Source organism: Saccopteryx leptura, chromosome 2 (genome assembly GCF_036850995.1).
Source record: "Saccopteryx leptura isolate mSacLep1 chromosome 2, mSacLep1_pri_phased_curated, whole genome shotgun sequence".
Taxonomy (NCBI): Eukaryota; Metazoa; Chordata; class Mammalia; order Chiroptera; family Emballonuridae; genus Saccopteryx; species Saccopteryx leptura.
The window spans coordinates 8,293,875-8,309,942 of record NC_089504.1 but is presented as its reverse complement, the minus strand read 5'-3'; the positions used below and the strand labels follow the sequence as shown (position 1 = coordinate 8,309,942).

The 16,068-nt window shown below is 44.3% G+C and overlaps 1 protein-coding gene across 2 annotated transcripts in view; it reads left to right on the top strand.

The window, feature by feature from the left end:
- The first annotated feature begins 3,143 nt into the window (after positions 1-3,143).
- The window catches only part of STXBP1 (syntaxin binding protein 1), a 76,222-nt gene continuing 63,297 nt past the window's right edge, over positions 3,144-16,068 (top strand). The window contains exon 1 of one of the 2 annotated variants that reach the window (XM_066367085.1): positions 3,144-3,349. In XM_066367085.1, coding sequence (XP_066223182.1) covers positions 3,313-3,349 — 37 coding nt within the window. In that variant the 5' untranslated portion in view covers positions 3,144-3,312. The remainder of the gene's footprint in view (positions 3,350-16,068) is intronic. The other variant, XM_066367086.1, reaches the window with a different exon arrangement.

Genomic DNA, 16,068 nt, shown 5'->3' with positions numbered 1-16,068 from the left:
AGGCCCTGGGTGTGTGGGGGACCAAAGCCAGTGAGACCGCTGTATCAGTAGGTCTGGTGGAGGCAACTGCACCCGGTTACTTCTGTCTCACCCTGGTCTACCCCATTTCCTATTCTGGTTAGCTTGTTCCTCTGTTCTGTCTTCAGGCTGCTCCCTAAGTCTTTGGCCAGTCTCTGCTCCTCTCTGCACTCATCTTCCCACCTGCGTGGCTCCTGGCGCAGTGTCCAAGTCCTCACGTGACTCGTGAGAGACTCACAGGACTACGTCTACCTCCAGCAACTGGCCGGCGCCCGAGCTCTGCAGGGGCTGCAGGCTGCGCATGCGCAGCAGCAGACGCACCTGCGCGCCGGCCGGGCGGGGCAGTGGACCAGCCCAGAGCATCTCCCGTACATAGTCCGGTCTTGTCCTCAGACTGTTTAAGGCTCTGGGGTGGTAGACTCCGCGTGAGTCCGGACTCCCGAGGGATTCTGGCTCTTGTTGCTGATGCGTTCCCAGCAAGCTGTTCACATAGCCAAACCTCTCCACTAGGGAGGGCACTGGGGCAGCGCCCTGAGCATCCGGAGGTCAGATCGTGAAACCTGGGTCTGCACTTAGAGCCCTTAGGCAAGTGACTTAACTTCCCTGCGCGTCAGGAAGAGAGAGAGTAATAATAGCACCGACCTCATGGGGCCATAGTGAGAATTCAATGAAAATCAATGAGCATGTGGCATCTCAACTGCATCTTAAGTTCCCTCACATTTGCAAACTATTTCTCCCTTCTGTAAATGCACTGAGACTATCAATATCTTTGTTGGGTAAAAGGCTGAGCCCAGACATAAAGAGATAACAGATGAATACTTTCTCACTCTGAGAAGTCATATGAAGGTTCTGATTGGATATATTGGGGTGGAGATAAGAAGACGGTCAAACCTTCATACCCTAGGGTTGGTGGCTGAACTAGGACATGTAGCCTGGTGTCCTCATTGTTAACTGCCTGACCTTGGGCAAGTCGTCCTTCAGGTTTCAGATTCTTTATTTGTGGCCTAAAATAAGTGTTTAGAATTCAGAGTCTTTCCTTTCCTTTATCATTTACTAGCAAAGTAGTTATCTTCCCTAAATTTCAACTTCCTCATCTATATTATTATATTTCTTAACATTATTAAGAAAAAGACCTAGCTCACAGAGATGTTTTAAAAACCTAAGAAGTATTTATTGGCTTTACCTTTTAGCTCTCCTGTCCCTTTTTATTTTTTTTATTTTATTTTATTTTTTTGCATTTTTCTGAAGCTGGAAACAGGGAGAGACAGTCAGACAGACTCCCGCATGCGCCCGACCGGGATCCACCCGGCACACCCACCAGGGGTCGACGCTCTGCCTACCAGGGGGCGATGCTCTGCCCATCCTGGGCGTCGCCATGTTGCGACCAGAGCCACTCTAGCGCCTGAGGCAGAGGCCACAGAGCCATGCCCAGCGCCCGGGCCATCTTTGCTCCAATGGAGCCTTGGCTGCGGGAGGGGAAGAGAGAGACAGAGAGGAAGGCGCGGCGGAGGGGTGGAGAAGCAAATGGGCGCTTCTCCTGTGTGCCCTGGCCGGGAATCGAACCCGGGTCCTCCGCACGCTAGGCCGACGCTCTACCGCTGAGCCAACCCGCCAGGGCCCCTTTTTATTTTTAAAATACTTTGTTTATTTTAGAGCTGTGGTCGGCAAACTCATTAGTCAACAGAGCCAAATATCAACAATACAACGATTGACATTTTTTTTGAGAGCCAAATTTTTTAAACTTAAACTATATAGGTAGGTACATTCCTTATTGAGGTAGTGCCCGCACATGGTATTTTGTAGAAGAGCCACACTCAAGGGGCCAAAGAGCCGCATGTGGCTCATGAGCCACAGTTTGCCAACCAGGGTTTTAGAGAGAAGTGGGAAGCATCAACTCGTAGTAGTTGCTTTTCACATGTGCCTTGACCAGGCAAGCCCAGGGTTTTGAAATGGCGACCTCAGCATTCCAGGTTGATACTTTATTCACTGTGCCACCACAAGTCAGGTGCATTTTGATTTTTAATGGACTCTAGTAATTTCTTTCTTTTTTTTTTTTTGAAGCCAGAGGTGAGCCCTGTGCCATATTTCAAAAGTAAACTCCCCCTTCAACAAAGAAATTCAAGCAAAATCTAGGACCACTTTGATAAATGTGAGCTCCAGGAAGGAGATACTGAAATCAAGAGTAGTCCCATAGCATATATATTTTTAAGATTTTATTTATTCATTTTAGAGAGGGTAGAGAGAGAAAGAGAGAGATGGGGGAGGAGCAGGAAGCATCAACCCCCATAAGTGTCTTGACCAGGCAAGCCCTCCTGGGTTTTCAACCAGCGACCTCAGCATTCTAGGTGGACACTTTATCCATTGCACCACCACAGGTCAGGCACTTAGCGATTCTTACCAGATTTGGGACTTAAACATTTCTAGACTTTGAGTGCTCTAGAATAGTGTTCTACATACAGTGGTGAGATAACAATAAATATTTGCTAATGAATGATACACAGTTTGAGGTCTAGTCTAGTGCTCAGTTCTTTGAGCCTGTTTTCTTTTTTTCATCTGAAAAATGGGGATTAAAAACAACGCCCAATTATTGTGAGAATTTAATGAGATGATGTATGTAAGGGGTTTAGCATGGAGCTTGACATCTACCAGTTCAGTGAATGGTGGATCTATGAATAGGTGCCCAGAGAGATAGAGATGGTGTCGATAAGCTAACCGCAAGTTATGTTGTGGTTGGGAGTGGATACTACTAATAAGAGATCTAGCCTCCGAATTCCTTTTATGGGAAGAGGGTAATGAAAGGCTACCAAAAAGAGGAAAGACAGGACCATAGATGGATTTCAGCAAGATGGAGAGTGTTACTAGCCTGTGCCCAGGGATTCAGGTGCGCAGGGGACTTTAGGACCTCACTATCCCGGAGCGCGCGGTTGCCGGGGGCGCGCGGCGCGTGAGGTGAGGGGGGGAAGGCGCGGCTCTGGCTCCAGCCAGAGGCCGCCTCGCGCCTAGCCGCATCTCAGGGGGCGGGGCCGAGGCCTCGGGCCGCAGTGCGATTGGCGTAGGCGCGCGGGTGACGCTAACCGCTAGCGCGAGGCCCCGCCCCCGCGCGCGCTCGCCTGCGGGTCGGCAGCCTGGCTGTGGCTCGCGCGGCGCCCCCGCGCGGAGTCCGCGCGTCAGTCGGTCCCTGGAGCGGCTTTGGGGCGGCGGGCTGCAGCCAGCAGAGCGCGCCCATCCGGGGAGGCGGCGGTGTCCCCGGGCGTCGCGTGAGGAGGCTCGGATCCCGAAGACTCGCACGGCGCGATGGCACCCATTGGCCTCAAAGCCGTGGTCGGAGAGAGTAAGTGGGGTCGGGGTCCGCTCCGCAGGCCGGGGCTGCGGCTGCCCGGGAGGAGCTCGGCGCTGTACCTGCCCGCAGCGCCCGGGCCTCCGGGCTGGCCGCTCGCCCCGCCCGGCCGGGGGCTTATGGCTGGGAGGGCTCCGTTATTCCGGCGCCGCCCTCCGAGGGAAGTCCCTCCGGCCTCCTGCGGCCCGCGTCCGCTTCCCTTCTTCCCCAGCAATCCCCTTCCCGAATTCCACACCCTTCCCCCTCCCTCCCCGCTTCACCCCATCCCTCCTCCTTCTCCCATCTCTCCTCCTTCTCCCATCCTCCCCTTTACATCCATCCCCTCGCCTTATCCCCCGTCCCTTCCCTTCATCCCCATCCCTCTCTTGCCTGCACCCCCCTCTCCCCATCACCCCCCTCTCCCCATCACCCCCCTCTCCCCATCACCCCCTCTTCACAAACCCATTTCTCTCTTCACTCCATTCATTTTTCCTCCCCCTTCACCCCCGGCACCCCATCCTTTTCCCTTCTCTTCGCCTTGACCCTCTGCTGTTTATTACCCTTGCCTTCTGCACCCTATCACCCTCCCGTGCACTCCGTTCTTCTTCACTCCATCACCTTCCCACCATTTCCCTTGTCCCCCCCTTCCTTGCTTTCTTTATTCCCTAAGCCCCTTGATCCCACTGCTTTTTCTTTCTTCAGTCCCTCCCTCTTTCCCACCCTCCTTCGTGAATCGTGACGAACGAAATCCCGGCCTGCGTCCTCCTCTCCCTTCCTCCTCCCTCCCAGGAAGCCGGAGCCGCGGTCCCCGGCTGCAGAGAGACCCACCTGGGAGCGGCTTCGCGCGCCCAGCCTGGGCCACTCCTGGCAGCTGGAGAGAAGCCAGTCTTCCCAAGGCTCGGCTCGGCTCGGCTCGGCTCGGCTCGGCTCTGCTGGGCTGAGGCCGCCTCTCTCCTCCTCCGGTTACCGGGTCTTGGTTTCAAGGGCGGGATCTTATCAGGGTCCTGAACCCTCCTAAATCACACCGGGGATGAGCAAAACTGTAGCGTGCGGCGCGAGGAGTGGCCCTGCCCAGCACCGCAGTCTGCAGTCTCTCTGTTTGCACGACTCAGCCCTTGCTTGGCTGAACCTTCTGGGCTTTTCAGACCACTGTTGCAGGGAGGAAATGGTTGTTTATGGGTTTGGATGAAACGCTCGACATAAATGGATTTTTAAAAATGGACGGCGGTGAGTGCCAGCCGCAGGGGAGGGTTGATGTGGGTGGGTAGTATTTGGAAAACGGCGTCCTCGGTGCTAAGATTAGGGATGTGTAAACAAACGGTGCCTCTTCAGTATTTTGGCTATTTCTTTAACAAAAATGTGCCAGGATTGGCTGTGGTTTTTGTTACCTCTTTTGGAATTAGAAGACAATTAAGACTGGGCTTTTCTCTGGAGGAGAGGATAAGAGGAAATAAAATAAAAACGATGGAAATTCGTTTCCTTTCCGATGATTCTCCTGTTATAGTACACACTCTCCTCTCTCCTTTTGCTACCAAATGTTTTTGGCTTTGTAGTGTTCCTTTTGAACATCATTACTGTTTTTCCCCCAGTCTTTTTGATGATGTACAGAAAATATCCCAATACAGGAGAAGAAAATTGTTATAAAAATTGAACCCTAAATGAGCAGGTTTTTTTTTTTTAAGTGCCCGCTATAGCACTTGCCCTCCCCATGAAGGTATGTGAATCACATACCTTCTGTTTTCTAAGGAGAATCAAGGGTGTTTAGGGCTGGAAGGACCCGTGGAGATCCTGTAATGTCAACACCCTCATTTTAACTGTTGGGGGGGGGGGGTAATGGAGGCTCAGAGCAGTTAATGACTTGCCAGAGGTGTCCAGTTCCTTGCAACATTAGTTTAAAAAGAATTTTCTTCATTATTCTAGATATTCTATGTACTTCCAATGCCCGTTTTAAAGGATTACAGAATATGGAATGTGAATGTTACATTACATTCTTTCAAATGTTTTGAATAAGGTGCTTTAAAAGCAAAATTCTCAAGTGTTACAGAAATCAGATTTTTGCGTCCTTGTCACTTGCCAGGACCTTGTTCATGCAGGTGGCTCCCCAGTCCCCCCTCTCCTCATTTTTTTAGAAGCAAGCATAAAAGTAAAAATAAGTTGATATGTAATACGGTCAAAATTTCTTTTCTTTTCTGAAATGAGGCAAAGCCACTTTTTATGAAAAAAATAAAACCAAACCAGTTTTACATAAAATTGGGGAATGTGTGACCAGTGTTCTATTCATTTAACAATTGAGTTAGGTATACAATTTGGAAATCCTTATTGCAATCCTTTGTCTATAACGCAGGTTACTTCTGGCTCTTAATTTTGGATGGGGTTTCTAGCTGCACCTTTTCCCTCTAAAAATAAAAGTGAAATAAAGGTTTTTAAAAATCAACATGTACCAGTTTAAATGTCACCTTCAAGCCTGATCTTTCCAATCTAAATTAACACCCTATCACCACTGTTCATCATATTTTTCATTAATTTTCTTCATAGCACTGGAAATGATCTGAAATGATCATGTTCAGTGTTTGTTTTTTACAATATATGTTTGATTGTTTTATCCACTGGAATATTGCTTCCAGTAGAGCGGGGTCTCTGTCTGATGTGTTCACTATAATCCATGCCAAGAACAGTGGCTGGATCAGAGTAGCCAGTCAATGAATACTTAGTAAATGAACGAATGAAGGATAAAAAGCAAAATAAAGGTAGTTCTGGCTTCTTGTCACATCTTTTTGAGTTGAGTTTTAGAATGGCAGTCGGTACAGAAACAATAAAAGTAGAGGAGATGGGTCAACTTTAGTTGTTCATTCAACAAATGTTTGTTAAGGAGCCTGTTAGGAGTTATAGAATACAGAGTGACTAAAATACAGGACACTTTTTTTTTTTTTTTTTTTTTTTACAGAGACTGAGAAAGAGTCAGAGAGAGGGATAGATAGGGACAGACAGGAACAGAGAGAGATGAGAAGCATCAATCATCAGTTTGGTTTTTTTGTTGCGACACCTTAGTTGTTCATTGATTTGCTTTCTCATATGTGACTTGATCATGGGCCTTCAGCAGACCGAGTGACCCCTTGCTCGAGCCAGTGACCTTGGGTCCAAGCTGATGAGTTTTGCTTAAGCCAGGTGAGCCTGTGCTCAAGCTGGCGACCTCAGGGTCTCGAACCTGGGTCCTCCGCATCCCAGTTTGACGCTCTATCCACAGCGCCACTGTCTAGTCAGGCCAGGACACTTTCATATTGTGTGACAGACGTAGACAATCCTGTATTCTGAGATACCATCTGTGTCCCAAGTTTTCCCTGTCACTTCCTAGCACACTTCAGGTATACTCAGAGTATTGTACTTCTTTGTGTTGGCCTTGTACAGTTAGAGCAGAAGTTCCTTCAGGGGAGAGTAGGACCTTGTTTTGTTCTTATGTCTATTTTTAGTGTTGTGAATTAGTGCTTGGTACTCAGGAAATACTGAATAAATGACTAAATCTTATATATAGCGGTTCAGAGAATGGGCTTTGGAAATAGACTACCTGGGATAAAATTCTTATCTATCATGTAATAATTGTATGACTTTTGCAAACAATGGGACATTTTTGTGCCTCAATTTCTTCATCTGTAAAGTGGGTAGTAATTGCACCTACATTTTTGGGTTCTATATTACTAAATGATGTAATGCAGGTATAGCATTTAGCATAGTTCTTGGCATACAGTAAACTCAGTAAATGTTATTATGCAAAGATCCACCAAGTGGGTCAATGAAAGTGTTAGAAGATTTTGAGAAGAAACAAACTACTATCCTGTGGGGCCAGAGTTTTGGGGGAGAAAGCAGAGTCTCAGATAAACTTTTTTTTTTTTAATTTAGACAATTAAATTTAACTGAGTGACATTGGTCAACTAGAGTACATAGATTTAGAGAAAACATCTCCACATCACTTGGACAGTCTGCTATGTTGTATACCCATCACCCTCAGATAAACTTTTTGAAGGAGGTGCAAATGAACTGGAAAATGGAGAATGGACCTGAAACATATGAACGATTTGTAATCTGACCCAATTTCTGTTCCCAGTCCTAATTTATTTACCCTTTTCCCCCATAACTGTTGTTTTTTGCTCTCTACAAAGAGATTGTAAGAGAAGGACAATTTCATTTTTATGGCATATTAGTATCTATTTTATGTTAATAGATGATGTTTCAATTATGTAAATCCATGTTGTATAATCCAGAGTTTATTCCTGTTCCCTGAAAATTTGTCAGTGTGTTACAAAGATGCAAGGACTACAAAACGGAGGGTGTGTTTTAATAATTTCCTAGCTGTTAGTTTCTCCTCGTGATCTCTTATAAGAATCACATTCTTTTTTTTTTTTTTTTTTTTAATTATTTTTATTTATTCATTTTAGAGAAGAGAGAGAGAGAGAGAGAGAAGGGGGAAGAGCAGGAAGCATCAACTCCCATATGTGCCTTGACGGGGCAAGCCCAGGGTTTTGAACCGGGGACCTCAGTGTTCCAAGTCGATGTTCTATCCACTGTGCCACCACAGGTCAGGCCAAGAATCACATTCTTTTGGAAAAGAATGTACTTTCTGTTTGTGTGTTAAATACGTACCTTTTTCAGATGGGGCCATGATTCATGGGATGTGTCACAAATTGAGAGGACACCATGATAGAAGCAGTCTTTATTCATTTCTTACACTTTTTTAAAAAAAGAAACAAGTATATCTTGAAATATTAAATACATATTCCATTAAATACATATTCCATTTTTTAAATTAAGATAGAATTTGTGCACAGTAAAATTCACCCCTTTTAGTGAACAGTTTTTCAGATTTCACCCATCACATACAGTCATGCCACCAGCAGTGTAATGAGAATACAGAATGGTGCCAGTCACCCCCTCAAAATTCCGTGTGCTGCCCCTTTCTAGTGAGCCTCTCCTCCCACCCTCATCCCCAGCCCCTGGCAAATGCTGAACTGTTTACAGTCCCTATAATTTTGCTTTTGCCAGAATGTCGTATTAATAGACTCATATAGCTTCTTAAATATGACCTCTTATCATAGTGCATGTGAGAATCATCCATGTTGCCTCTATCTGTAGTGGGTCCCTTCTTGTTACTGACTGTTATTCTGTTGTATGGATGTACTTTCGTTTGTTTATCTATTTCCCAGCTGAAGGACATTTGAGTTATTTACACTTTGGGGCAATTGCTGATGCTTCTATAATGCTTATATGAGTATTCAGTCACACATAGGTTTTGGTGGGAACATATCACTTGGTTATGTAAATACAGAGGGTCCTTGGGTTACCACACAGTTCCGTTCCTACAACAGTGACATAGCCCGACTTTTGGTGTTAAGTCGAAACACTCCCTAGCCTAAGTCACTTACCTATCCTAACGCAGTTGTAAAATCATGATCTAGAACATAAAAGCATAACTAAACCACAGAAAAAGAATACTGCATATTCTTCCCCCACGCGCAGCCAAACTAGTTTGTCCACATAGTTTGTAAGTATGACGCTAACGGCGTAAGCCTAAACACTATGTCTCAGTTTTTAAAAGTTTTTATGGGAGTGTCGTAAACTCAAAACATCATATATTGAGACTGTCGCAACTTGATGACCCCGAGGACCCCCTGTACCTAGGAGTGGGATGAATGGGTCATATGACAAGTGTATTTAACTTTATAAGAAACTGTCAAATTGTTTTCCAAAGTAGCTCTGCCATTTTACATTCCTACCAGCATCGTTGTTATTTCAGCCGAGACTTGAACAATGCAGGGGTTTGGGGTGCCCACCCTGCATAGTGGAAATCCGTATGGAACTATTGACTCCCTAGAAACTTCAGTCATCCATGGATATCCACTGGAGATTGGTTCCAGGACCTCCATGATGCCAAAACCCACAATGCTTAAGTCTCTTACATAAAATGGTTTAGGACAATGCATACAGTTGGCTTTCTGCATCTGGGGATTCCCAACTGCAGGTGGAAAATACATTTTTAAAACCTTAGATATGGAGGTCTTTATATATTCTGGGAACAAGGCTTTCATCAGATAATATGAGTTACAAATATAATATTTTCTGTTTGTGACTTGTCTTTTTATTCTATTGAAAGTATTTTTCTTTTGAATCAGTGATGTGGTGTTCTTGGGATATATTCCTAAAGTGGGATAGCTGGGTCAAAAGGCAGTTCTATTTTTAATTTTTTGAGGAATCTCCATACTGTTTTCCACAGTGGCTGCACCAGTCTGCATTCCCACCAGCAGTGCAGGAGGGTTCCCTTTTCTCCACATCCTCGTCAGCACTTATTATGTGTTGTTTTGTTAATGAGCCCCATTCTGGCTGGTGTGAGATGGTATCTCATTGTGGTTTTAACTTGCATTTCTCTAATTAGTGATGTTGAATATTTTTTCATCTCCCTATGGCAGCATTGTTAACAATAGCCAAGATCTGGAAACAGCCCAAGTGTCCATCAGTGGACGAGTGGATTAAAAAGCTATGGTACATATACACAATAGAATACTATGGGGCCATGAAAAAGAAGGAAATCTTACCTTTTGCGACAACATGGATGAACCTGGAAACTATTATGTTGAGTGAAATAAGCCAGGTAGAGAAAGAAAAATATCATATGACCTCACTCATTTGAAGAATCCAATGAACAATGTGATCTGAGGAACGGAATAGAGGCAGAGGCAGGATCAAAGGGACCAGAGGGAAAGTGGACAGAGGGAAAGGGATGAGAGGATGGGATCTGAGAAGGGAAAGAAATTGGTGAAATTACACATAATACAGCGTTATAGAGAGCAGAAAAGGGCCCTGGCCGGTTGGCTCAGCGGTAGAGCGTCGGCCTGGCGTGCGGGGGACCCAGGTTCGATTCCCGGCCAGGGCACATAGGGGAAGCGCCCATTTGCTTCTCCACCCCCCACCCCCTCCTTCCTCTCTGTCTCTCTCTTCCCCTCCCGCAGCCGAGGCGACGCCCAGGAGGGGCAGAGCATCGCTCCCTGGTGGGCAGAGCCTCGCCCCTGGTGGGCGTGCCGGGTGGATCCCCGTCGCGGGAGTCTGTCTGACTGTCTCTCCCCGTTTCCAGCTTCAGAAAAATACAAAAAAATAAATAAATAAAAAGATAAAAAGAGAGCAGAAAAGGAAATCCTGCTCTCTATAACAGGAATGGGGGAGGACATTGGGGGGAGGGGGCAAGGGGGACGTTGAGGGGAACACCGGGGAGGGGGGATGCATTTGGGGGGATAGTAGAATCTATGTAAACACAATAAATTTAAATCAATTAAAAGAGTATTTTTCAAGGCCCTGGCTGGTTGGCTCAGTGGTAGAGCGTTGGCCTGGCGTGCAGGAGTCCCGGGTTCGATTCCTGGCCAGGGCACACAGGAGAAGCGCCCATCTGCTTCTCCACCCCTCCCCCTCTCCTTCCTCTCTGTCTCTCTCTTCCCCTCCTGCAGCCAAGGCTCCATTGGAGCAAAGATGGCCCAGGCGCTGAGGATGGCTCCACGGCCTCTGCCTCAGGCGCTAGAATGGCTCTGGTTGCAACAGAGCGACACCCCCTGATGGGTGTGCCCGGTGGGTCCCCGTGGGGCGCATGCAGGAGTTATCTGACTGCCTCCCCATTTCCAACTTCAGAAAAATAAATTAAAAAAAAAGTATTTTTCAAAAAAAGCAAAAGTTCTATATTTTGATGAAGTTCATTTTATCAATTTTTTTTTCTTTTATAGATTGTGCTTTTGGTATTCTATTTAAGAAATCTGCCTGCCCTGGCTGGGTAGCTCAGTTGATTAGAGCAGTGTTTTTTAACTACTGGTCCTCTGACTGGTCCGCCAGAAATTTCATGCTGGCCTGTGAAAGAGTTAACCACCCTGATGTTGTATGAAGATTATAGACCCAGTGATCTTGGTAGAATTTGCTTATGTTTAGGATGATTTCTGTCTTAGCGGTCCCCCAAATAATTCTACTATTTTCATAGGTCCTGAAGTGTAAACAGGTTGAAAATCACTGGGTTAGAAGATTATCCTGAGTTACACTAAGTTTGTGGGTTCAATCCCCTGTTGGGGATAAAAGAATCAACCAATGAATGTATAAGTGGAACAACAAATCAGTGTTTCTCTCTTTCTCTCCCATCCTTTCTCTCTAAAATCAATAATAAATTTTTTTTTTGTCTAGCCCAAGTTCACGAAGATTTTCTATGTTTTACATTATTTTTTTTGTGTTTTTTTTTTTTTTTTCAGAGACAGAGAGAGAGTAAGAGAGAGGTATAGACAGGGACAGACAAGAATGGAGAGAGAGATGAGAAGCATCATCAATCATTAGTTTTTTGCTGTGACACCTTAGTTGTTCATTGATTGCTTTCTCATATGTGCCTTGATTGTGGGCCTGCAGCAGACCAAGTAACTCCTTGCTCGAGCCAGCAACTTTGGGTCCAAGTTGGTGAGCTTTTGCTCCAACCAGATGAGCCCGCACTCAAGCTGGCGACCTCGAGGTCTTGAACCTGGGTCTTCCGCATCCCAGTCTGATGCTCTATCCACTGCGCCACCGCCTGGTCAGGCGTGTTTTTTTTTTTTTTTTTTTTTCATTTTTCTGAAGCTGGAAACGGGGAGAGACAGTCAGACAGACTCCCGCATGCGCCTGACCGGGATCCACCCGGCACGCCCACCAGGGGCGGTGCTCTGCCCCCCAGGGGGGGATGCTCTGCCCATCCTGGGCGTCGCCATATTGCGACCAGAGCCACTCTAGCGCCTGAGGCAGAGGCCACAGAGCCATGCCCAGCGCCCGGGCCATCTTTGCTCCAATGGAGCCTTGGCTGCGGGAGGGGAAGAGAGAGACAGAGAGGAAAGCGCGGCGGAGGGGTGGAGAAGCAAATGGGTGCTTCTCCTATGTGCCCTGGCCGGGAATTGAACCCGGGTCCTCCGCACGCTAGGCCGACGCTCTACCGCTGAGCCAACCGGCCAGGGCCGGGCGTGTTTTTTTTTTTTTTTAAAAAAAGATTTTATTTATTGATTTTAGAGAGAGGAGAGTAAGAGAGAGAATGGGGGGCAGGAAGAAGTGGAAAACATCAACTCATAGTAGTTGCTTCTCATATGTGCCTTGATCAGGCAAGCCTAGGATTTCCAACCCACAATCTCAGCAGTCCCAGCTGACACTTTATCCACACAGGTCAGGCTATATTTTCTGTGTTTTCTTCTTGAAGTTTTTTTTTTTTTTTTTTTTTTTTTTTTAGGTTTTTTCTTTTTTTTTTTTTTTTTTTTTTTTTTTTTTAAATAAATTTTTATTTTAATGGGGTGACATCAATAAATCAGGGTACATACCTTCAAAGAAAACATTTCCAGGTTATCTTGTCATTTAGTTCTGTTGCATACCCATCACCCGAAGCGAGATCATCCTCCGCCACCCTCCATCCAGTTCTCTCTGTACCCCTCCCCCTCCCCCTCTCCCTCCTTCCCTCCCCCCACCTCCCCATAGCCACCACACTCCTGTCCATGCCTCTTAGTCTCGCTTTTATGTCCCACCAATGTTTGGAATCCTGCAGTTCCTGTTTTTTTCTGATTCGCTTATTTCACCCCCGCACAATGCTACCAAGACTCCACCATTCCTCTATAAGTGATCCAATGTCACCATTTCTCCTAGCTGAATAGTATACCATGGTGTATATGTGCCCCATCTTCTTCATCCAGTCCTCTATTTTTTTTTACAGTGATTAAAAGCCTTTAAGCAAACTCTTGGCCAATACAGCGAGAATCCCTAAAAGAGTAGTGTCCTTAACATGTTCCCCAAGTCCAAGATGGCCCCATCACCATGCCAAATCCCTGAAAAATGCAACCCAACCACAGTTCAGTCTGTTAGGAGCTGTCACAGGGAGCAGGAGTCCAGGAAAGTTCCACACAGGAAAAGTCCGCATGGCACTGGAATTGTTGTCACCATTCTATATTTTGCAGCTCATGTCCAAGTCCCAATGACCGTTGCTCTTCTTGAAGTTTTATAGTTTTAGGCCTTACATAGTCTTTGATCCATTTAATTTCTTTGTATTGTGTGAGTTAGGGTCAAGATTCAAGTTTGTGTGAGTATGACTTTTTTTTTTTTTTTCCGGTATGTGAATGCCCAGTAGTTCCAGCACCATTTGTTGAAAAGACTATTATTTATTCCATTGACTTGTCTTTGTTCTTTGTTGAAAACCAGTTGACCATATATGAGCAGGTCTATTTCTAGACTCCCTATTCTGTTTTGTTGACCTGTATGTATGCTTTCACCAATATCCAGTCTGTCTCAATTGCTATAGCTGTCAAGTAAGACTGAAAACCAGGTACTGTGAGTTCTTTAACTTTATTTCCTTTTCAAAATTGTTTTGGTTGTTTGGGTTCATTTGCTTTTCCATATAAATTATAGAATCAGCTCACCAGTTTCTATTTCTGAATCTTTCTGGGATTTTGATATGAATTGTGTTGAATCTGTAGATAAATTTGGGGAAAATTGGCATTTTAACAAATTCACTTTTAATATTTTAGTTTCTTTGTTGTTTTGCTATGTGAAAATAGTGATTCTTAGCTTCACAAAGAAGGGAGCAAGCTGTGAAAACAAGAATTGTATGAGTTTAGCAAAGTCACAAGGTACAAAGACAGTTTACAGAAATTGTATTTTTATATAGAAGCAATGAACAATTAGAAATTGAAATTTAGCCTGATCTGTGGTGGCGCAGTGGATAAAGCGCCTGGAAATGCTGAGGTCGCCGGTTCGAAACCCTGGGCTTGCCTGGTCAAGGCACATATGGGAGTTGATGCTTCCAGCTCCTCCCCACCTTCTCTTCTCTGTCTCTCTCTCTTCTCTTTCTCCCTCTTTGTCTCTCTCTCTCTCCCTTTCTCTCTCCTCTCTAAAATGAATAAATAAGTAAATAAATAAAAAAGAAATTGAAATTTAGAATAGTGCCATTTACAATAGAATAAAAAACCATGAAATACTGTATGTTCCAGATCTGTATGCTGAAAGCTACAGAACACTGATGAAAGAAATCAAAGAAGGCTGAAATGAATGGAGAGATGTACCATATTCATGTATTAAAAGAATTTATGTTATATTTCTTTATATTTTATTTTTTTAATATTTTTTTAAATTTTTTTTCTGAGAGAGAGACAGGAAGGGAGGTAGAGGATAAGAAGCATCAACTTGTTGCTTTTACTTCACTGTTTCATTTAATTGTATACTTATTGATTGCTTCTCATTTGTGCCCTGACTGGGGATTGAACCCAAGACCTTGGCACACGGGGATGATGATGCTTTATCCACTTAGCCGTCTGGCCAGGGCGCAATGAATACTTTTTAAATAAACTTTACTTGATAGTTATGTTTGTTCTTTTTTCTGTATTATTAAATTTTGCTCATTATCTTTGCATCTATATTCATTAACATTAGAGCCTTCTTGCTCTTCTTTGATCATTCCAAGGATGACCCCATATCAGGGTTTTCTCTTTGTTATTCCCTGTGTCTGAAATGTTCTTTCTTCAGATATCCGCATTCATGTTCCCTTAATTCCTTTAGGTCTCATATCAAATGCCACCTCACCAATGGCATCTTCTTTGAGTACTTTATATAAGATGGACACTATCCTGATTTCCCTACAATTTCCTCTCCCCCTTATCATGCTGAATTGTCAAACCTGACATTTTGTTCTTACTAGTTTGTCCTTGCCTCCACCAACCTAATGTAAGCTCCATGAGTGCTTAGACTGTTTTGTTCACTGCTGTATCCCCTGCACCTTGAAGAACAATGCTGGTGTATAGTGAGCATTCACTAAATGTTTGGAATGAATAGTTGAACTCTATATTATATATATTTCTTTCTCTCTTTTAAATTAGTTTTAGATCTTAAGCATCAGAATTTCTCTTTAAATGGATTGGAAAGTGTCCGATCTTTTTATATGTTCCAGAATACATCAGATAACATGGAGATTCCTTTTGAATGTTAGAAATAATTTATCCAGCCTGACCTGTGGTGGCGCAGTGGATAAAGCGTCGACCTGGAAATGCTGAGGTCGCCGGTTTGAAACCCTGGGCTTGCCTGGTCAAGGCACATATGGGAGTTGATGATTCCAGGTCCTCTCTCCTCTCTCTCTCTCTCCCTCTCTCTCTCCTCTCTAAAATGAATAAATAAAATTAAAAATTAAAAAAAATGATTTATCCATAAAACTCTGAATTTGTTGCTTTTGGGTGAGGGGGAAGAAGATAAATATTTGACAGCCTTTTAGATTTATTTGATTACTGTTTGTTTACTTAGGAGTTCTACTTCTTCTTTAGTCAGTTTTGGCAATTTATATTTCCTTATAAAGCAAGCCTTTTAACTTAAAAATTAAATTATATTAACTAAATTAAATTTGTAGAATTTTTGTTTATATATTTTTAAAGATTTTATTTATTGATTTTAGAGACAGGAGACGGAGAGAGAGAAAGGGGGATAGGAGCGAGAAGCAGTAGTTGTTTCTTGTGTGTGCCTTGGCCAGGCAAGCCTGGGATTTCGAACCTGCAACCTCAGCATTACAGGTTGACCACTGCGCCACCACAGGTCAGGCTAAATTCATAGAGCTTTTAAAAGATATTCTGCATCCTTTCTTATTCTACCCTGTTTGTGTTGTTTTTATGAAAATACTTGCTAGAGACTTGTCTATTTTAACTATCTTTTTCCCTTTTTTTTTTTACAGAGAGTCAGAGAGAGGG